The sequence below is a fragment of the Oncorhynchus mykiss genome, chromosome 25, assembly GCF_013265735.2.
Source record: "Oncorhynchus mykiss isolate Arlee chromosome 25, USDA_OmykA_1.1, whole genome shotgun sequence".
NCBI lineage: Eukaryota > Metazoa > Chordata > Actinopteri > Salmoniformes > Salmonidae > Oncorhynchus > Oncorhynchus mykiss.
Window position 1 is genome coordinate 24,004,444 of NC_048589.1, and position 22,359 is coordinate 24,026,802.

Here is a 22,359-nt window from a genome sequence, read left to right on the forward strand (position 1 = left end):
CGTACGTCTGTGTATTACCTGGTTCTGACGCTGTTCCATGTCTGTTCCCATTAAATGTTCTACTCCCCGTACCTGCTTCTCTACTCCAGCGTCGGTCCTTACATTAGCAGTCTTATGGCTTGGGAGTATAAGCTGTCCAGACTTGGTGCATCGGTACCGCTTGCCGTGCGGTTGGTATTTCTCAGAACCAAATGTTCATGTGTTGAGAAAATGACACAAAGGAATATTTTTTTAAAACATAACTTTTATCTACATTTTTTTAATTCAAGTTCAATCATTTTGCAAGTATGTATAACATTGTAAGATCTGAATATCACTCAGAAATCTTAATCTTAAAATAAATCAATATAACTAAAAATCAATAATAAAAATGAAGCACGATTATATTAATTCATTGGTATGAGTACGGCACAATCAGTGATCCATGCTATGCCATCCTTTTCTGTCCTGAAAGATTCCTCTGTGGAAGACTTACATTTTACATTCTTAGTCATGTAGCACAGTGGGTCCCAAACGGTGGGGCGAGAGGTCGGCAGGGGGAACTCAGTCTGGCTTTCAATTTACCCTTGAAAAGTGTAATAGTAGAATGCACAAGGTGCAAAATCAAAATTGGGTAGTGCATCATCCGTTTTCCTCTTGTCATGTCAGTCATGACATACTTTAGAGAGCTATTTACAACTTGTCAGAAATGTCTAGATCAACTGACCCATGTCAGCTAATGATATTTTGCTAGGTTTTTTGCCAATGCTGGAAGGGGGGCCTGAGTGAAAAAGTACCCCTGATTTAGTAGACACTCTTATCCAGAGCAACTTACAGGAACAATTAGGGTTAAGTGCCTTGCTCAAGGGCACAGACAGATTTTTCACCTAGTCGGCTCAGGGATTTGAACCAGCAATCTTTCAGTTACTGGTCCAACGTTCTTAACCGCTAGGCTACCGGCCGCTTGGCTTGACTCTTAACTTGACATACAACATCTTATACTCATACAGTAGCAAAGCATTTACATTCAATTAGTGTACAATTAATGCCAAAACGGGGAAAACCATATTAACATTTGTTACAAATTTCTCACACATCGTCCAGCTTTTAAATCATCAAGTAATTTACCCAAATTTCAACATTCTTATAACACACAAATTACTGTATATTCTCATTGTTAAAGGAATGCGGGATCTGTTAACCAAACTGATCACAGACATACTTACAGTGAATATGATATATCAATTCAATCCAACAAATTCCCTCTCAATTCACTCTGCAGATCCACATCTGTTTTGCTTTGTGCTCGATCACTCTTAAAAGCCTACTTTGTAGATATTAATAGACATTCCACCTTTTAAAAATCTTGCATATCAACTTGGAACATGCCAAACACCAAAAAGCATTCCACAAAGACTACGGGTATTTTAGTTGGCCACACAAGCTTATAAAATGACAGTTTTATTCTGAAGTCGATTAATCCAAACCTAACCTTAAACCTTATGTAGCAAAAACTACTTTAGATCAGCACTTATGGACAATGTTAATTTATCAGTGTTTACTAGGCTACATCCCTGGCTCTTGCACTCTACCAATAGTGCTGCTGAATATTTTCCTAGGAGTGTATGTGATGTCTATGTAGTACTCCACAAGTTAAACAACTATTCTCAAGCAGTGAACACTGGGCATGCTTTGCAGTCCTCTGGCTTACAGTAGTATAAGTAGGTGGTCTATCATACATTCTGATGTCTGTAATATTGAATATTTGGACACCCATGACGTAAAGTCATCATCATCATAAGCTTCAAACAGTATGATAGTAGCAGTATCTCTCACAAAAGCAGTGATATATTTAGGCCTAGTCAATCTCAACATTGCAATTTGATATAGCCTTTCCTACATTAATTGACAACAAAGAACCACAAGGATAAGTGCTTGTTCGCCTTACAGCACTACCTTCCGATTACATTTTGAGTAATTTTCAGAATGACATACCACTCTCAATAGAGTACCACAGTACGAGTCATAATACCCATAAAACCTAGCGGTCAAACAGGGAAATGGTTTCAATTGTTTTTCAACCATTTATTTTTCCCATAGGGGATTTTAGAAACACTTCAAATAATGTTTTGTGTAGACTTACCATGGTGTGACGTTTTGATAACTGTGTAAATCTCTCTAGGACAAGGTGACTTTTATCAATCTATTAGCCTGCATTTACCCCCAAAATGAAACGCTAATTAGCTAATAATGTGGCTTTCATAAAGAACTACAAATGCCATGATTATCTGGACGAGAATTCCAAATCAAGACAAAGGTAAGAATCTCTGGATTAACTATCTAATGTTAGCTAAATGTAGTAATGAATAAATTGGCTACATTTCTTTAAATGGACAATTCTTTGAACTGTCTATTGCAAGTTTTAAATTGACAATACCTGTTAGCAAAGTTGTCAGCTAGAGAAGATTCAGGAGCTTGAAGGGATTTGTAGTTTTGCATGATGTCTCCTTTGATGCTAATTAGCATTTTTTTTAAATATGAGAGGAAACAGAGCCGAATATATATATTGATAAAAGTCACCTTGTCCGAGCGAGATTTACATGGTTATCAAAATGGCACGTCAGGGTAAACCTACACGAAACACAGCCCTTATTTGAAGTGTTTCATAAAATCCCCTATGGGAAAAATGAATGGAAGAAACACGATTGGAACATTTCCCTGTTTGACCGCTAGGTTTTATGGGTATTTTGACACCTCCACTGAAGGTGCAACATGCATAAATCACGTCATCATTTCCTGATTACAAAAATTCTAATAGTTCGCCCAATTTCAGTTTGTGACAAAACAAGCAATGTATAGTGTAGAAAATAATTTGTCCCTCTAAAAAATATTGTATTTTCAGCTGGTGAACAAAACCGAAAGTAACAGGAAGCATAGAAATAGAGCACAGAACAGATCTACCGCTTCTTAGACTTGCTTTCAAGTTACATATTGCATGCAACTTTAACATATTGCATGCAACTTTAAAAATAGTAGGTTTCCTGACAATTTATGTACCATTTTCATTCAAAAGGATAGGCTTGATATAATATAACTCTCTCTACCATTCCCATTTACAAATGTGCAAAAGTTAAACATCCATGCTAGTCATGAGCACACTTTTCTCCTTCACAGCAACCACACATTACTTTGAAGTACATGCATATCAAAGGTATATGTTTGAATGCATTTTCAAAGTAGGGGGACAACTCACGTTACTATAGAACCTAATAAACCTGTCAGTGATATGCATTCCAGATCCTTGTAGGCATGCAGGTGTTAGAATGTTGCTCCCAACTTGCCTTAAAAAAGCAATCTGTCATATGGCCTGATGGTCATTGGTAATTAAAACTAATGCAGCAGAAACAGACCTCTAGATAACCCCAAAATGAAGGATATTTTACTTCATTCTATTGTTTAACATAATGGCATATAATGTAAAATGTGAAGCAAAGTAATGTTGCTCTCATGGAATGTCATTCCTTGACCACTACAAATTGTATCATAGAAATACAGTGCTACTTGGATGTGCAAATCTCATGGAACGCTCCTTGATTTAGGCTACAGGTTCTAATATAATTCCATGTACACTATAGATATCATCTTACAGATTGCATATTTATTTAAATTTTTTTACCCCTTTTTCTCCCCAATTTCGTGGTATCCAATTGTTTTTAGTAGCTACTATCTTGTCTCATCGCTACAACTCCCGTACGCGGAGGACACTGTGCACCTGGCATCCTTGGTAAGCGCGCACTGCGCCCGGCCCGCCACAGGAGTCCTCCCTAACCCGGACGACGCTATGCCAATTGTGCGTCGCCCCACGGACCTCCCGGTCGCGGCCGGTTACGACAGAGCCTGGGCGCGAATCCAGAGTCTCTGATGGCACAGCTGGCGCTGCGCCACACGGGAGGCTTACAGATTGCATATTCAACTGCTCAGTATACTTGAAGCAATGGCTGCATCCAAATAGTTCTGAAAGACTTCCTTTCCTTGATTGCTTTCCCTCATGATCAAAAACTTCATAACACTTGAAAATGACATTTACCAGTTAAACTATGCGATACAAAACTAGTTAAGCTATTAGACATATTACTTCACTGATCCAGTTCTTTCAAATCAATACTCACACATGTAAGGAGATAATGAGACATTGCTTTTGAGTATTGGGGCGCAGCTAGTGAGCAAAGTGGTCTGATTTTGAGTTTTAAAAGCTTGAAACCAGGAGATCTGTAGTTAAGAGCAAGGCCTCCATTTCACCTGCCAGCACTCTAAATGTTCACTCCAGATAAAGTGTAGTTGGCCACTAAGAAGATGAGTATTGACAAACGCTCACTGAGTCTAGGAAGCTTTAAAGTGTCAATCAGCAGCTGAAAAATAAAGCATGCTCCCCACCTCTGTTTCAGCATAAAGTGGCGATATGGGGCTGGAGAAATTTAACCATTCTCAAATTCAAAGACAGAGCTAGGGATGCAAGGACTGACCATCCATGATATTCAAATTATAGTTTTAACCAGGTTTTTCTATGCTATACAGTGTTTGTTTACAAACATTAGGGTAAAACAAGCTTATACTTTGAGTTCTGATGGGGTACCACAGTTAAACTAAGCTCATGAGGCATAATATTCTTCAAGAATCAATGGGTACATATCATTAATATACAAGTCCAAAAAAGTAAGAAGTAACTGCTGATTGCAGTTATTGCAGCTGATTGCCCTTTTAATGCAAACAGAACAGACAGCGAGGGAGTTCAAGTCCTTTCATTTGGAGTTCAAGTCCTTTTATTTGTAGACACCGGAGCTCCCAACTGCCAATCAAACAGGCTGGAGATCGAGTTACTTCTGGATGAAGATGATGACAATGCACAGAGTCCCCACCAGCCCAAGAGCTTGGATGCCCAGGAACCACAGTAGGACCCAGAAAAAGATGATGATCACAGGATCCACAACCTTCTCCCCAAAGTACATCTGGGTGAAGCCCGCGCTGCGCAGGCACTTGTTTAGCTGCCCGAAAAGGGTCCCCATCCGCTCGCAGTCATCCACCTGAGGTCTTGTTGTGGGATCGTCAATGAGGGGCCACCTGGCCATGGGGTCACCGGCTGGCCGTTGTCTGGCCCTTGGGTCACCGGAGGGGCGTAGCCTGGCTCTGGGGTCAGCGGTGGGGCGGGGCCTGGTTCCAGGGTCGCCAGAGGGGCGTGACCACCAAGTCCCAGGGTCACCGGGAGGGCCTTGCCATCTAGGTCCAGGTGGTCTGACTCTAGGGTCATCCTGAAAAGACAAGTATGGCTTTTAAATGACACCCCTATTCCCCATACATTGTGCTGCACTACAATTATCCAGTGTTGCATATGGATCTGGTCAAAAGAGGTACACTACATGGAACGTACCATACTTAGGATAGGCATGTGGTTGTGTCATACGGCTGTGTGACATGCCATTAGGCTGTATGAATGGGTCTCTCATTCCAACAACACATAACTTCTTATCAGCATTATACTGATACATGCTGGAATCATAAGACTGCCCGCCAGCCTTGAAATGTAACTGTTGGTTGTTCAAGTAGCTAGGTGACAGAAACATTGGCCAAAGCATAATAAATGCACTAAAAGTAGCCAGCTACAGTTCATTCAGAAAGTATTCAGACCCCTTGACTTTTTCCACATTGTTATGTTAGACTTATTCTAAAATGTATTAAATTAAATAAAATCAATCCTCATCAATCTACACACAGGTTTTTAGAAATATTTGCAAATTGATTCAAAATAAAAAACAGAAATACCTTATTTACATAAGTACTCAGACCCTTTGCTATGAGACACGAAATTGAGCTCTGGTTCATCCTATTTCCATTGGTCATCCGTGAGATGTTTCTACAACTTGATTGAAGTCCATCCGTGGTAAATTCAATTGATTGGACATGATTTGGAAAGGCACACCTGTCTATATAACATCCCACAGTTGACAGAGCATGACCATGAGGTTGAAGGAATTGTCTGTAGATCTCTGAAACATGATTGTGTCAAGGCACAGATCTAGGTAAGGGTAACAAAACATATCTGCAGCATTGATGGTCCCAGAGAACACAGTGGCCTCCCTTATTATTCAAATGGAAGAAGTTTAGAACCTCCAAGACTCTTCCAAGAGCTGGCCACCTGGCAAAACTGAGCAATAGGGGGAGAAGGGCCTTGGTCAGGGAGGTGACCAAGAACCCGATGGTCATTCTGACAGAGCTCCTGAATTCCTCTATGGAGATGGGAGAAGCTTCCAGAAGGACAAGCATCTCTGCTGCACTCCACCAATCAGGCCCTTATGGTAAAGTAGCCAGATGGAAGCCACTCCTCAGTAAAAGGCACATGACTTCCTGCCTTAAGTTTGCCAAAAGGCATTTAATGGACTCTCGCACCATGAGAAACAAGATTCTCTGGTCTGATGAAACCAAGATTAAACTATTTGGCCTGAACACCATGCGTGACGTCTGGAGGAAACCTGGGACCCTCCCTACGGTGAAGCGTGGTGGTGGCAGCATCATGCTGTGGGGAGATTTTTCAGCGGCAGGGACTGTGAGACTAGTCAGGATCGAGCAAAAGATGAACGGAGCAAAGTACAGAGATCCTTGATGAAAACCTGTTCAGGACCTTAGATGGAGGTGAAGGTACACCTTCCAACAGGACAACAACCCTAAGTACACAACCAAGACAACGCAGGAGTGGCTTCAGGACAAGTCTCTGAATGTCCTTAAGTGGCCCAGCCAGAGCCCGGACATGAACCCAATCGAACATCTCTGGAGAGACATGAAAATTGCTCAGAAAACCAACCTGACAGAGCGTAAGCGGATCTGCAGAGAAGAATGGGAGAAATTCCCCAAATACAGGTGCCAAAAATGGGGTCAAATCATAAGTCAGTGATTTTTCAGGTCAAAGTAGGAGCTCAAAAACTAAAACGATGTTCTAGTTTCCGATTTGGATGATCTTTCATATCGATTTTTCCAGTTGGAGCTATTTATTTTTTCCCGAGTTCCCAGCTGTCTTGAATGCACTGAATTCGGGAGATTTCCGAGTTCCCAGTTGGTTTGAAACGGCAATAGCTGCCTTATGTAATCTAGTTTTGAAATACATCGGGAAATAAACTTCTGAATCCAACTTTTGTCCAAACCACACCATATTCCTGCTGTGTAAACAGTGGTAGATTTAGTGTTAGGAAGTTTCGCGTGAAGTGCGTGGTCTAATCGCAGCCCCAGTTTAACTCGGAGGGAATATGGTGACGACAAGTTAGATTCAGACGCTTATTTGATAGCGATGGACACATTTCACTTTACGTCTGGTAAGTAGAGTTATTATATTATACATATCCTCTTATTGACAAGAAAAACAATTGTTGGGATTTTGCCGGCTATATTGTTGTAGGATTATTTTCCGTCGCCACCCGCCAGCACGATGCACAACTATACAGACTCCCGATGTTGTCCCAAAGCTACATGTCAGTATGACGTCAAGGGATTTAGCCTGCTAGCTGATTATCCAAGCAATTTAGTAAGCATGATATGAATCGTCAGTCACCAATTAGCTAACCCTGAAATGTATTCGCTTCGTGCCAGTTCGATGTTTTTTTTAATATAACTAGTTACAGTTCCACTTGATTTAAATATTGCACTGCTAGCAACAATAGCTAGTTAACTGCACCTGCTGGATAGCATTAGCTATCTAACGAGGTTAGCTGGCTACCTGGAATGTTTGCCTTGGTGTGTTGGGTGGATGATGAGATTGACACCTTCTTCGACTATCTAGCTCCTCAAACTCCCGCCGATGCAGTACCGGCTGATCATTCACAAATTGTGATATGGTGGTCATGTTATTCACGCCGTTATGATTATGTTTATCCGATGAGGTTTAGGAATGAGAACAAAACAATCAAGACTGTCAATGACACTTCCGCCCCCCCGTTGTCACGTGTAAGAATCAACGTCACGGTAAGGGGCGTGTCAACTTCAGCTGTCAGTGTCAAATAGCTGAAATGTCTATATCAAACAACATTTACATGCAATTATTCGATATTAAACTGATTATGGCAGAAGCCGAGTGTCAACATATTACTCTGTTTATCTTAATCGGAGTAAGCATACGCCGATTAAAACAGCTCAGAAAAGCAGGTCTCTTTCGAATTATTAGAAATGTAGCAAGCTAAACAGTTGAATGCGTTCCAGGGGTGTATTTGATCTGCGCATGTGTTGACACCAGTAGCGTCATTGCTAGAAGGAATCCAGTTTGACAAATTAACGTAAAAAGTAGATTTTTATATATTTTTTGCGTTTTAGCTAACGCTAACTATTTTCCTAACCTAAACATGAGTTTCCTAAACTGCTACGTTAATAATCTTAACCTGCTGCGTAAATTCTCCAAACCTGCTTTGAAAAGTCAACTCTGACGTTAATTTGACAAAAGCTGGATCCCTTCTACCCATGACACACAAGCCTCCCTCTTTTGCACGAGTGAAGTGAGTTCGGAAAAACTGAAAGTATGAGTTTTAGAAATAGTTTTCACATGCTGAGGCTGCATACACATTTTATGTCTTCGCAAAAATAGCATGGTCTGTGGTACAACTTTTTTTTTTTCTTCTTTTTGCCTGATTTCAGATGTCCATGTAAACCGGTTATGAGAGAAATCCTTAGTTTACATGTTTTGCAAATAATATCTATTATATTAATCTGACTATCCACAATAATCGTATTATTTTGTGTGCATGTAGTGCTTCTTTATAAATGTATTTTTACAGTAGCTCGACTATTTACATTTCAATTAGTATCAAGCAGTAGACACTACAAGGACAAAAGTATGTAGGGCATTAATGAGTTTGTCCCCTTTTTGCTGATATAACAGCCTCTACTCTTCTGGGAAGGCTTTTCACCGGATGTTGGAACATAGCTGCTGGGACTTGCTTCCATTCAGCCGCCAGCATTAGTGAGGTTGGGTACTGATGTTGGGCGATTAGGCCTGCAGTTTGCATTCCAATTCATCCCAAAAGTGTTCAATTGGGTTGAGGTCAGAGATCTGTGCAGGCCAGTCAAGTTCTTCCACACCGATCTCAACAAACCATTTCTGTATGCACCTTGCTTTGTGCACTGGGGCATTGTCGTGCTGTAACCGGAAAGGGCATTTTGTTGTCACAAAGTTGGAAGCACAGAATCATCTGGAATGTCATTGTATGCTGTAGCATTAAGATTTCCCTTCACTGGCAATGAGGGGCCTAGCCAGAACCATAATAAACAGCCCTTGACCATTATTCTTCCTCCAAATTTTACATTTGGCACTAAGCATTCTGGCAGGTAGCGTTCTCCTGGCATCGGACAAATCCAGATTTGTCCATCGGACTGCTAGATGGTGATGCCTCACTCCAGAGAACGCATTTCCACTGCTCCAGAGTTCAATGGTGGAGAGCGTTACACCACTCCAGCCGACGTTTGGCATTGGGTATAGTAATCTTAGGCTTGTGTGCGGCTGCTCGACGATGGAAACCCATTTCATGAAGCTCCTGACGAATAGTTATTGTGCTGACGTTGCTTCTAGAGGTAGTTTGGAACTCCGTAGTGAGTGTTGCAGCCGTTCTGTGATCTTGTGTGGCCTATCACTTCGCGTCTGAGCCATTGTTGCTCCTAGACTGTTTCCACCTCACAATAAAAGCACTTACAGTTGACCAGAGCAGACAAACTTACTTGTTGGAAAGGTTGCATCCTATGACTGCCACGTTGAAAGTCACTGAGGTTTTCAGTACGGGCCATTCTACTGCCAATGTTTGTCAATGGAGATTGCATGACAGTGTGCTCGATTTTTATACATCTATCAGCAACTGGTGTGGCTGAAATGGCTGAATCCACTCATTTGAAGAGGTGTCCACATTCCAAGTGTTAAATGTGTGGGAATAAAGACGCTTGAATGAAAGAAAGTTAGTAACCAAATAAATACTGGACTATGAAAACAAACACACATTTGCAGGACAGAGTTGTGTATCAAATATATATCACAAAACATACAGTACCAATCAAAAGTTGACACACCTACTTATTTTTACTATTTTCTACATTGTAGAATAAAAGTGAAGACATCAAAACTAGGAAATAACACATGGAATCATGTAGTAACAGAAGTGTTAAACAAATCAAAATATATTTTGAGTATATTATTTGATTCTTCAAAGTAGCCACCCTTTGCATTGATGGCAGCTTTGCACACTATTGGCATTCTCTCAACCAGCTTCATGAGGTAGTCACCTGGAATGCATTTCAATTAACAGGTGTGCCTTGTTAAATTGTGGAATTTCTTTCCTTAATGCGTTTGAGCCAATCAGTTGTGTTGTGACAAGGTAGGGGTGGCAAATAGCCCTATTTGGTGAAATACCAAGTCCATATTATGGTAAGATCAGCTCAAATAAGCAAAGAGAAACACCAGTCCATCATTCCTTTTTAAACCATGAAGGTCAATCCAGAACATTGAAAGTTTATTCAAGTGCAGTTGCAAAAACCATCAAGCACTATGATGAAACTGGCTCTCATGAGGACCGCCACAGGAAAGGAATACCCAGAGTTACCTCTGCTGCAGAGGATAAGTTCATTAGAGTTAACTGCACCTCAGAAATTGCAGCCCAAATAAATGCTTCGCATTTCAAGTAACAGACACATCTCAATATCAACTGTTCAGAGGAGACCGTGTGAATCAGGCCTTCATGGTAAAATTGCTGCAAAGCAATCACTACTAAAGGACACCAATACTAATAAGAAGAGACTTGCTTGGGCCAAGTAACATGAGCAATGGACATTATACCGGTGGAAATCTGTCCTTTGGTCTGATGAGTCCAAATGTGAGATTTTTGGTTCCAACCGCCGTGTCTTTTAGACGCAGAGTAGGTGAATGGATGATCTCCGCATGTGTGGTTCCCACTGTGAATCATGGAGGAGGTGTGATAGTGTCACAAGCAACGCACTGTCAGTGATTTATGTAGAATTCAAGGCACACTTAACTGGCATGGCTACCACAGCATTCTGGAGCGATATGCTATTCCATCTGGTTTGCGCTTAGTAGGATTTTCATTTGTTTTTCAACAGGACAATGACCCAACACACCTCCCGGCTGCGCCGTAGCTATTTGTCCAAGAAGGAGAGTGATTTCTAATTCTGTACAAACCATCAGTTTCTCATTCACAATTTGAAAAGCACTTAATGCCTCAACTTTCCCGGCTGCATCCCTTTTGTGTGGCCGTAATGCCACCCAAAAAAAATCCATGCCCTTTGTGGCCGTTGTGCCCTTGGGCTGTAATATAATAATAATAATAATAATACAGTTCCCTGCTGCTTGCCGAAGCACATATGGATCTCCGTCATGTGATCGGGCCTTTTTCACAGGCTACAAGTGAAGACAGACACATCAGGGATGCAACTGCATTAATCCTTATATCATTCCGAGGTGCATATTGGAAGAACTGTCCACATTTACTTTTCCTCAGCCAACAAGATGAGTAGGCCTAACGAACAGCAAAAGCACTAGCCTATGTCAATCTACTATCCCCCATAGTACAAAAGTTGACCTATTCTGTGCATTAAATAAATATTCCCAACATGGTCTGGGACAGTTGTGGGATGCGATAGATCCCAAATGAATACAACCACTAGCATCAAAACAGATGAAATGAGAACGTTTAGCCTAATAGTTTGTCAACATTTTAAGCTATTTCTTCACATTATAAGCGCAAATGTTCCATTAGCAGGAAAACACCACTATCAAAAGTGACCACAAATGGGATTATGCATGTATTGCTATTATAAAGGTGCATTTTTATGGTGAAATTATCTTCCCCAAACGTCAAGCGGTGCGTATGTATGTCAGTTAGGCTCTACACCTGTTGTAAAGCGGATTAATGTGCTTAATTTTAAGTTATTTAGCCACTTTGTTGTGATACAAACCTTATCAAAACATAGGCGTATGGACTAGCTACATGAGGTGTGAGACTATGATTTGAAAAAGTTGCAAAAAAACCAAACCATGCAGTTTCTTTCCTTAAGCTGGGCATCATTCACAAGTGATATGCTAATATTGTCACCCATCACACTATTCTTGATTTAATCTCATCTTTACATATACTAAATAATATATGTGTGAAATTTGTTTTGATTTAGAATAGACCTATCAGGCACCTGTATCAAAACAGGGACCGTGGGGGGGGGAAATACCTGACATTTATGCACTTAAAAGGCGAATGGAGTACGATTTTCCCATGGTTAATTGTCATGCGAGCCAGGTAGGCTATACTCCTGTTGTGAATATAAATCAAATTTATTTATATAGCCCTTCGTACATCAGCTGATACCTCAAAGTGCTGTACAGAAACCCAGCATAAACCCCAAACAGCAAGCAATGCAGGTGTAGAAGCACGGTGGCTAGGAAAAACTCCCTAGAAAGGACAAAACCTAGGAAGAAACTTAGAGAGGAACCAGGCTATGAGGGGTGGCCAGTCCTCTTCTGGCTGTGCCGGGTGGCGATTATAACAGAACATGGCCAAGATGTTCAAATGTTCCTAAATGACCAGCATGGTCAAATAATAACAATCACAGTAGTTGTCGAGGGTGCAGCAAGTCAGCACCGCAGGAGTAAATGTCAGTTGGCTTTTCATAGCCAATCATTTAGAGTATCTCTACCACTCCTGCTGTCTCTAGAGAGTTGAAAACAGCAGGTCTGGGACAGGTAGCACGTCCAGTGAACAGGTCAAGATTCCATAGCCGCAGGCAGAACAGTTGAAACTGGAGCAGCAGCACGGCCAGGTGGACTGGGGACAGCAAGGAGTCATCATGCCGGGTAGTTCTGAGGCATGGTCCTAGGGCTCAGGTCCTCTGCAAGAAAGAGAGAATTGGAGAGAGCATACTTAAATTCACACAGGACACCAGATAAGACAGGAGAAGTACTCCAGATAAAACAAACTGACCCTAGCCCCCGACACAAACTACTGCAGCATAAATACTGGAGGCTGAGACCGGAGGGGTCAGGAGACACTGTGGCCCTATCCGATGAGACCCCCGGACAGGGCCAAACAGGAAGGATATAACCCCACCCACTTTGCCAAAGCACAGCCCACACACCACTAGAGGGATATCTTCAACCACCAACTTACCATCCTGAGACAAGGCCGAGTATAGCCCACAAAGATCTCCGCCACGGCACAACCCAAGGGGGGGGCGCCAACCCAGACAGGAAGATCACGTAAGTGACTCAACCCACTCAAGTGACGTACCCCCTCCTAGGGACGGCATGAAAGGGTGCCAGTGACTCAGCCCCTGTAATAGGGTTAGAGGCAGAGAACCCCAGTGGAAAGAGGGGAACCAGCCAGGCAGAGACAGCAAGGGTGGTTCGTTGCTCCAGAGCCTTTCCGTTCACCTTCACACTCCTGGGCCAGACTACACTCAATCATATGACCCACTGAAGAGATGAGTCTTCAGTAAAGACTTAAAGGTTGAGACCGTGTTTGCGTCTCTCACATGGGTAGGCAGACCATTCAATAAAAATGGAGCTCTATACGAGAATGCCCTGCCTCCAGCTGTTTGCTTAGAAATTGTAGGGACAATTAGGAGGCCTGCGTCTTGTGATCAGAGAGATAGGTAGGAGCAAGCCCATGTAATGTTTTGTAGGTTAGCAGTAAAACCTTGAAATCAGCCCTTGCCTTAACAGGAAGCCAGTGTAGGGAGGCTAGCACTGGAGTAATATGATCAAATTTGTTGGGTTCTAGTCAGGATTCTAGCATCCGTATTTAGCACTAACTGAAGTTTATTTAGTGCTTTATCCGGGTAGCCAGAAAGTAGAGCATTGCAGTAGTCTAACCTTGAAGTAACAAAAGCATGGATACATTTTTCTGTAACATTTTTGGACAGAAAGTTTCTGATTTTTGCAATGTTATGTAGATGGAAAAAAACTGTCCTTGAAACGGTCTTGATATGCTCGTCAAAAGAGAGGTCAGGGTCCAGAGTAACGCCGAGGTCCTTCAGTTTTATTTGAGATGACTGTACAACCAATAAGATTAATTGTCAGATTCAACAGAAGATCTCTTTGTTTCTTGGGACCTAGAACAAGCATCTCTGTTTTGTCCGAGTTTAAAAGTAGAAGGTTTGCAGCCATCCACTTCCTTATGTCTGAAACACAGATTTCTAGCGAGGGCAATTTTGGGGCTTCACTATGTTTCATTGAAATGTACAGCTGTGTATCATCCGCATAGCAGTGAAAGTTACTATTATGTTTTCGAATGACAGCCCCAAGAGGTAAAATATGTAGTGAAAACAATAGTGGTCCTAAAACGGAACCTTGAAGAACACCGAAATTTACAGTTGATTTGTCAGAGGACAAACCATTCACAGAGACAAACTGATATTTTTCCGACAGATAAGATCTAAACCAGGTCAGAACTTGTCCGTGTAGACCAATTTGGGTTTCCAATCTCTCCAAAATAATGTGGTGATCGATGGTATCAAAAGCAGCACTAAGGTCTAGGAGCACGAGGACCGATGCAGAGCCTCGGTCTGATGCCATTAAAAGGTAATTTACCACCTTCACAAGTGCAGTCTCAGTGCTATGATGGGGTCTAAAACCAGACTGAAGCATTTCGTATACATTGTTTTTCTTCAGGAAGGCAGTGAGTTACTGCGCAACAGCCTTTTCTAAAATATTTGAGAGGAATGGAAGATTCGATATAGGCCGATTCGTTTTTTTATATTTTCTGGGTCAAGGTTTGGCTTTTTCAAGAGGCTTTGTTACTGCCACTTTTAGTGAGTTTGGTACACATCCGGTGGACAGAGAGCCGTTTATTATGTTCAACATAGGAGGCCCAAGCACGCAGCTCTTTCAGTAGTTTAGTTGGAATAGGGTCCAGTATGCAGATTGACGGTTTAGAGGCCATGATTATTTTCAGCATTGTGTCAAGAGATATAGTACTAAAACACTTGAGTGTCTCTCTTGATTCTTGTTCCTGGTAGAGTTGTGCAGACTCAGGACAACAGAGCTTTGAAGGAATACGCAGATTTAAAGAGGAGTCCATAATTTGCTTTCTAATAATCATGATCTTTTCCTCAAAGAAGTTCATGAATTTATTACTGCTGAAGTGAAAGCCATCCTCACTTGGGGAATGCTGATTTTTAGTTAGCTTTGCGACAGCATTAAAAATACGTTTTGGATTGTTCTTATTTTCCTCAATTAAGTTAGAAAAATAGGATGATCGAGCAGCAGTAAGGGCTCTTCGATACTGCACGGTACTGTCTTTCCAAGCTAGTCGGAAGACTTCCAGTTTGGTGTGGCTCCATTTCCGTTCCAATTTTCTGGAAGCTTGCTTCAGAGCTCGGGTATTTTCTGTATACCGGGGAGCTAATTTCTTATGAGAAATGTTTTTAATTTTTAGGGGTGCAACTGCATCTAGGGTATTGTGCAAGGTTAAATTGAGTTCCTCAGTTAGGTGGTTAACTGATTTTTGTCCTCTGACGTCCTTGGGTAGGCAGAGGGAGTCTGGAAGGGCATCAAGGAATCTTTGTGTTGTCTGTGAATTTATAGCACAACTTTTGATGCTCCTTGGTTGGGGTCTGAGCAGATTATTTGTTGCAATTGTAAACGTAATAAAATGGTGGTCCAATAGTCCAGAATTATGAGGAAAAACATTAAGATCCACAACATTTATTCCATGGGACAAAACTAGGTCCAGAAGGTTTAGAAGAGTTAGTAGTCTACTGTCACTGACTGACAGTGAGTAGGTCCAGAGACATGTTGGACAAAACCCACTGAGTCGATGATTGCTCCGAAAGCCTTTTGGAGTGGGCCTGTGGACTTTTCCATGTGAATATTAAAGTCACCAAATATTAGAATATTATCTGCTATGACTACAATATAAGCAATGTGCTTAATATTAGGAATGTTGATAAATAAATATAGTAGGCCTAGGCTTTAGAAATCTGATGGATCCTCTTTTTAATAAAGGCTGTCACTGTTTTCTCACGCAATTGTATAGCCTATAGAAATGTTGTGCAACAAACTCATGTGCTCTCATGAAGTGTTTGATTAGCCTTGCATTGATGTCGGAGTGATTAGAGGGACAATAGAGTGCTGAGTATCAGGCAGTTAGCAAGTTTGGTAGACTACTAATAACCATCAGCAGCATCAGAGCTGGGAGAAGCCTAATTACCGTGACTAAACGGTCATCATGGAATTTGACGGCCGTCATGACTCATGACCGCCGGTGTGGCAATAATATGGTCACCGTAACAGCCCTATCTGCAACACTAGCCTTAGAATAACTTAGTGTAAAAATGTGTTTTCATACCATCTTTCGCTCACCTCTCCCTGATGGCGATGTGTGAATTACGATTGAATGGGAATCTTCTCGCCTGTAAGGGGCTTAGGGACATGCCGCATCTGCTCACTCTGGGACTGCACAATAACCGTCTCGTCAGCCTCCATGCCCACACTGCCCTCTTTCTTCCCAACGCCACCTACCTGGACCTGTCCAGCAACAACTGACCACTCTGCCCTCAGAGCTGCTGGACCTCTGGCTCCCTCCCCCACGGCAAGCTGGCTGGCCACACTCAGAGAAAAGTGTTGGGTATGGTTCACTAATAGTAATGTTAGTGTTCTGTACATCCGAAATTGAGAAATGCTCAGATCTCAAACTTTCAAGTAAAACTTGCATGTGTTATAGGACATGTTCCCCATTTCACTTATTTTCAAAACTAGGCCAAACGGCCTCGCTTTTCTCTGTCTCCATGACAATGTGTGGCAGTGCGACTTCCAGATCTCCATGCTGCTGGCCCACTCCAAATCCCAGGGGATCCCTGTGGTTCTGATGGACCAGCTCCTGACCTGTAGCCATAGCGGAGGGTCTGCCTCCCAGCTGGGGGCTTCCCTCATAGAGGCTGACCTGTTGCAGTACCAGAGGCCCTCTATTCAGCCCTCAGCCACCCCGGTCACCTCCCACTGGGCAGCAACGTGATGCTCTTCTCACCTCCACTTCCCACCTGGACTAAAGCAGCTGGAACCTCCATATACAACACAGGTAAATACCCAGCAAACATGACCCTACTGGCCCCATGTGGGTATTAGCCTGATATGGGCAAGCCCACAACACACCCAAAACAGTCTAGCCTACAACAAGCCCACACCGAGCCCAACACGGGCCAGCCCACACCAAGCCCAACACTGGCCAGCCCACACCGAGCCCAACACTGGCCAGCCCACACCGAGCCCAACACGGGCCAGCCCACACCGAGCCCAACACGGGCCAGCCCACACCAAGCTCAGCTACATTATAATGTAGAGGCAGGCGGTGGCTATTTGAATATTTGGAGGCGTGGTTTGCAAATGCCCCCATGTTCTTAAGCTAAAAAGAAAGCAAGATTTTTAAAAATGTAACACCATTCAAAACAATGAGGATTCAGAACTTTAAAGCCAGTTATCTTGGAATCATCTTTTTTCAGATAGAACCTTAGTTTTAAGTTAAAGTTATTTTTGTGCAATTGTTAGTGTAATTCAAGTGTCCTGTTGTGTGATATCAACAAATCTATCTTGCCAATGATGAAGTCTGTAAAATTACTTAGATAAGGCTGTGTGACATAAGATCACATTTTAAGTTACATAATAATATGTATATAACCAGGTTTCCTTCTAACCATTTCTACCTGACTCATGAAAAAAGTCACGACTGGGCTGATGGAAACAGGAAATGCCAGTACAATTTTATAAATTGGCAGTGGAAATGCCTTTATGCCCGAATATTAATATAACCATCCTATCAAAGTAAACTTGGAGTCACGCAATGAATGGTGTGTGGTCCTCCCACTACGACTTAGGAAAGCATGCAGTTTATTAGGCTATAGATTAAATAAGTTATGGACTTCACAGGATCTGGTGACATGAGGATCGATGTTTGATTGTCGTTTGACAAATATTATATTATCCATAATAATCTCATGTAGACCAGCCTACCCATACTGTATCTGCAAGCTGTTGGCTTAAGCCCACATGCCAAGACCAGAGTAGGAACATTTGCTATTTAGTGTTAGAGTTGAAAATGTGTTGGCAACACATTGAACTTTAGAATTTTATTAGGTATATAAAAACTACATTTTGTGTGCCCTACATCACACACTAATTTTAACTACAACTAGTCAGTTTGGTGGAAACACACCACTGGTGGAGAAATGCTAATTTTCTTTGTGGATTTTAGAATATTTACATGAAAATCTGTCACCAATTGGATGGAAACCTTGCTAGTGATAGTAAAAACTTTGGTGTTCTGATACAATGTAGCAGGCAGCCGATCCCCAAAAGGGGGGGCTTAATTTAGGCGACATGAGGGCTGCCCTTGGGGACACCTGCCTTGGGGCCAATGTGGAGCCAATGAGCAAATGAGGGGAGGACAGCTCATAATGGCTTGAATGGAGTGGTATCAAACACATAAAAACCACGTGTTTGATACCATTCCGTTCCAGCCATTATGCAGGAATCTCCACGTGTTGGAATCCAATGGTCCATCATCAGCCTAAATGGACTTTCGTACAAGGATGCAGGAGAATATCGGTGCCAGGCACGGAACATGGCGGGAATAGCAGAGGTCCCCATTAGACTTAGGGTGGTGGGGGTGAAGGCTGTGCCCCCTTCCGTAAAGAACAAGACCCGCAAATCTATTTCTAGGTCCTCATCCAAAAGAAAACCTCTCCCACAATAGCTGAAACGGCCACAGAATATTACTTCAATCTCCAGCCCAAAGATGACTCTTCTGAACCTCAAGTATGTTACAACCCCTCACTTCAACAAAAAAGACCCAGAGTGTCAAAATGTCCTCGGTCCCCGCCCCCCTGAAAAAAAATAAGTAATTGTTCCTCACCACAGAAGTACATACCCAAAACGCAAAAATACCTCAGCCCCAAAGTCAGAGAACCTCAGATATCTGTCAATAGTATACCCACCTTGCCAGAAAAGTCTACCACTCCATCATCTTCACCAACAATCAACCCTTTAAAAGAAGATGATCTTTGGCCAGCAGAAGGTGCCCCAGAGACATGTAGTGTAAGATACTGTAATGCTCTTTGAGTGACAATGATTACAATGGGGGGTGTGATGTATTCTTTCATGTTTTCTCATTTTTTTTCTCCAGATCTGTTTTTTTTAACGTCTTTAGAGAGATTGAAGGTGAGAGAATGTGTATCACCCACTTATCTGTGAAAGCTCTGATTAGAAGGACAGATGTTCGAACAAGGTGAACGTTTCGAATCTCATAACACTTCATGTACAATGCCTTGCTTTGACCTTTTCCACATTTTAGTTGTTACAGCCTGAATTTAAATTGATTACATTGAGATTGTGTCACTGGCCTACACACAATACCTCAATGTCAAAGTGGATTTTTCTTTTTACAAATCAATTAAAATGAAAAGCTGAAATGTCTTGAATTAATAAGTAGTCAAGGTCAGGAGTAAAAATGTGCTAAATCAGTTGCATAGTAAATTCCATGCACTCACTCTGAGCACAAGTGTTTAACATTCTTTTTGACTGACTACCTAATCTCTGTACCCCAATGGTGTCTTTCAAACAGAGTTTATTGGCTGTGATAGAATAACTTAGGGTGGATAACTCTTCATATTTTCAAGCATGGTGATGGCTACATCATGTTATGGGTATTCTTGTCATCGGCAAGGACTAGGGAGTTTTTGGGGGATAAAAATAAACCAAATAGAGCTAAGCACAGGCAAACTCCTATAGCACAATCGGGTTCAGTCTGCTTTCCACCAGACACTTACCAAGACGACATTGAATGTTCCTGAGTGGCCGAGTTACAGTTTAAACTTAAATCGTCTTGAAAATGTCTGTCTAGCAATGATCAACAACCAACTTGTCAGAGCTTGAAGAATTTAAAAGAATAATGTTCAAAGATTGCATAATCCAGGTGTGCAAAGCTCTTAGACTTGCCCAGAAAGACTCACAGCTTGTATCACTGCCAAAGATGACTCTAACATGTATTGACCAGTGCTTAATTTGAGCCGGGACCTCTCCGAAATGAATTTGGCTGGATCCAGTACCTCTCATGGCATGAGAAATAATTGTCACTTTTTGCAAAATAATAAAAGCGATCAAAGTTCATTTGAGTTGCCTCATGGTTAATTCTCCTGCCCCCACAAAAAAACTTTGTGAAAAAGTAGATTCTCAGCCCGGGCCTAATATTCTAACAGTTGATTTGGGTTGGACCGACCCTGGTTTATGTTTTGTGCAACATTGTAAGCTATGTTTGAGACCAACGCTTGGCCGTGGCTGTGTGAGATGCCAGTATCTCACATAACTAGAATGAGATTCACTGTCAACTGATTCACTTTCTATGATCTCTTGTCCTCTCTGCTCGGATAGACATGAGCTTGCAACTCATCTCTACGGCGTTGCACTTCATAATTTATTTTCTTATAGAAGCATAGCCGCGTGAAGGGTTCTGAAGGAACTGCAGCACTCCTGAAAAATAGTCTGTTCAGAAATAAAATAAATGATTCAGAATAGCCTACTACACTCTGAGAAGGCCTATAATTTAGCTACAGTGGATCAATAGCTTATTTTAGAAAATAGCCTAGCTGTGGATTGTAGCCCAATAACAAGGAATAGGAAAAGTCCCCAAATTGTCATACTTGAGTAAAAGTAAAAATACGTTGAGAAAATGACTCAAGTGAAAGTCACCCAGTAAAATCATTCTTGAGTAAAAGTATTTGTTTTTAAATATACTTAAGTATTACAAGTAAATGTAATTGCTAAAATACACAAGGATTAAAAGTATAAACCATTTCAAATTCCTTATTAAGCAAACCAGACGGCACCATTTTCTTATTTTGTTTAATTTATGTATAGCCAGGGGCACGCCTCAACACTCAGACACAGACATAATTTACAAATATTAAGCGTGTGTTTAGTGAGTCTGCCAGATCGGAGGCAGTAGGGATGACCAGGATGTTGTCTTGAAGTGAGTGAATTACACAATTTTCCTGTCCTGCTAAGCATTCAAAATGTAACTACTTTTGGGTGTCAGGGAAAATGTATAGAGTAAACACCATAATTTCCTTTAGGAATGTAGTGAAGTAAAAGTTCTAAAAAATATATAGTAAATTACAGAAACCCTCCAAACCACTTAACTTCTCTAGGGTAGGGGGCAGCATTTGGAATTTTGGATGAAAAGTGTGCCCAAATTAAACTGCCTTCTACTCAGGCCGAGAAGATAGGATATGCATATAATTGGTAGATTTGGATAGAAAACACTAACGTTTCCAAAACTGTTAAAATAGTGTCTGTGAGTATAACAGAACTGATTTGGCAGGCAAAAACCTGAGAAAAATCCATTCAGGAAGTAGGATGCCATTACAGTATCCATTGACTTAGGACACAATTTGCAGTTCCTGTGCCTTCCACTAATGTCAACAGTCTTTAGAAATTGTTTCAGGCTTGTATTCTGAAAAATGAGGGAGTAAGAGCAGTCTGAATGAGTGGACCCTGCAGTGTCGGAGAGCTTTTTCATGCGAGCGACCGAGAGTGCCTTTCTTGTTTATTTCACCTTTATTTAACCAGGTAGGCAAGTTGAGAAGTTCTCATTCACAATTGCGACCTGGCCGTTTACCTTTTATATTGACAACGTTATTGTCCGGTTGAAATATTATCGATTATTTAGGCTAAAAACAACTTGAGGATTGAATATGAACATAGTTTGACATGTTTCTATGAACTTTACGGATACAATTTGGATTTTTTTGTCTGCCTGTTGTGACAGCGTTTGAGCCTGTGGATTACTGAAGAAAACGCGTGAACAAAACTGAGGTTTTTGGATATAAAGAGAGACTATCGAACAAAAGGAACATTTATTGAATAAATGGATGTCTTCTGAGTGCAACCATATGAAGATCATCAAAGGTAAGTGATTCATTTTATCTCTATTTCTGACTTGTGTAACTCTTCTACTTGGCTAGTTACTGTTTGTAATGATTTGTCTGTCTGCTGGGCGATGTTCTCAAATAATTATAAGGTATGCTTTCGCCGTAAAGCATTTTTTAAATCTGACACCGTGGTTGGATTCACAAGAAGTTAATCTTTAAACCTATGTAAAATCGTTGTATCTTTTCTGAATTTTTATAATGAGTATTTCTGTATTTGAATTTGGCGCTCTGCAATCTCACTGGATGTTGGCCAGGTGGGACGCTATCGTCCCACATACCCTAGAGAGGTTAAGTAGTACTTTAAAGTATTTTTACTTAACCTGTTGCGTCGACCAAACCCGGATCCGGGATTCTATTTACTTAGCTCATTACCATAACGCA

At 41.5% G+C, this 22,359-nt stretch overlaps 1 protein-coding gene across 1 annotated transcript; it reads right to left on the reverse strand.

The window, feature by feature from the left end:
* Positions 1–226: 226 nt before the first annotated feature.
* fam241a (family with sequence similarity 241 member A) lies at positions 227–7,976 on the reverse strand. The gene is made up of 2 exons (XM_021585047.2): positions 7,739–7,976; positions 227–5,285 (listed from the first exon to the last, which is right to left on the reverse strand). Exons 1-2 carry the CDS (start codon positions 7,862–7,864, stop codon positions 4,854–4,856), a joined length of 558 nt encoding a protein of 185 aa, XP_021440722.1. The 5' UTR covers positions 7,865–7,976; the 3' UTR covers positions 227–4,853.
* Positions 7,977–22,359: the final 14,383 nt, after the last annotated feature.

Excerpts from the sequence above, each read along its gene's own strand:
- fam241a (XM_021585047.2), bottom strand. The coding sequence starts at position 7,864 with ATGACCACCATATCACAATTTGTGAATGATCAGCCGGTACTGCATCGG. Across the intron at positions 5,286-7,738 it reads CACCAAGGCAAACATTCCAG|GATGACCCTAGAGTCAGACC; the intron begins GTAGCCAGCTAA and ends TTGTCTTTTCAG.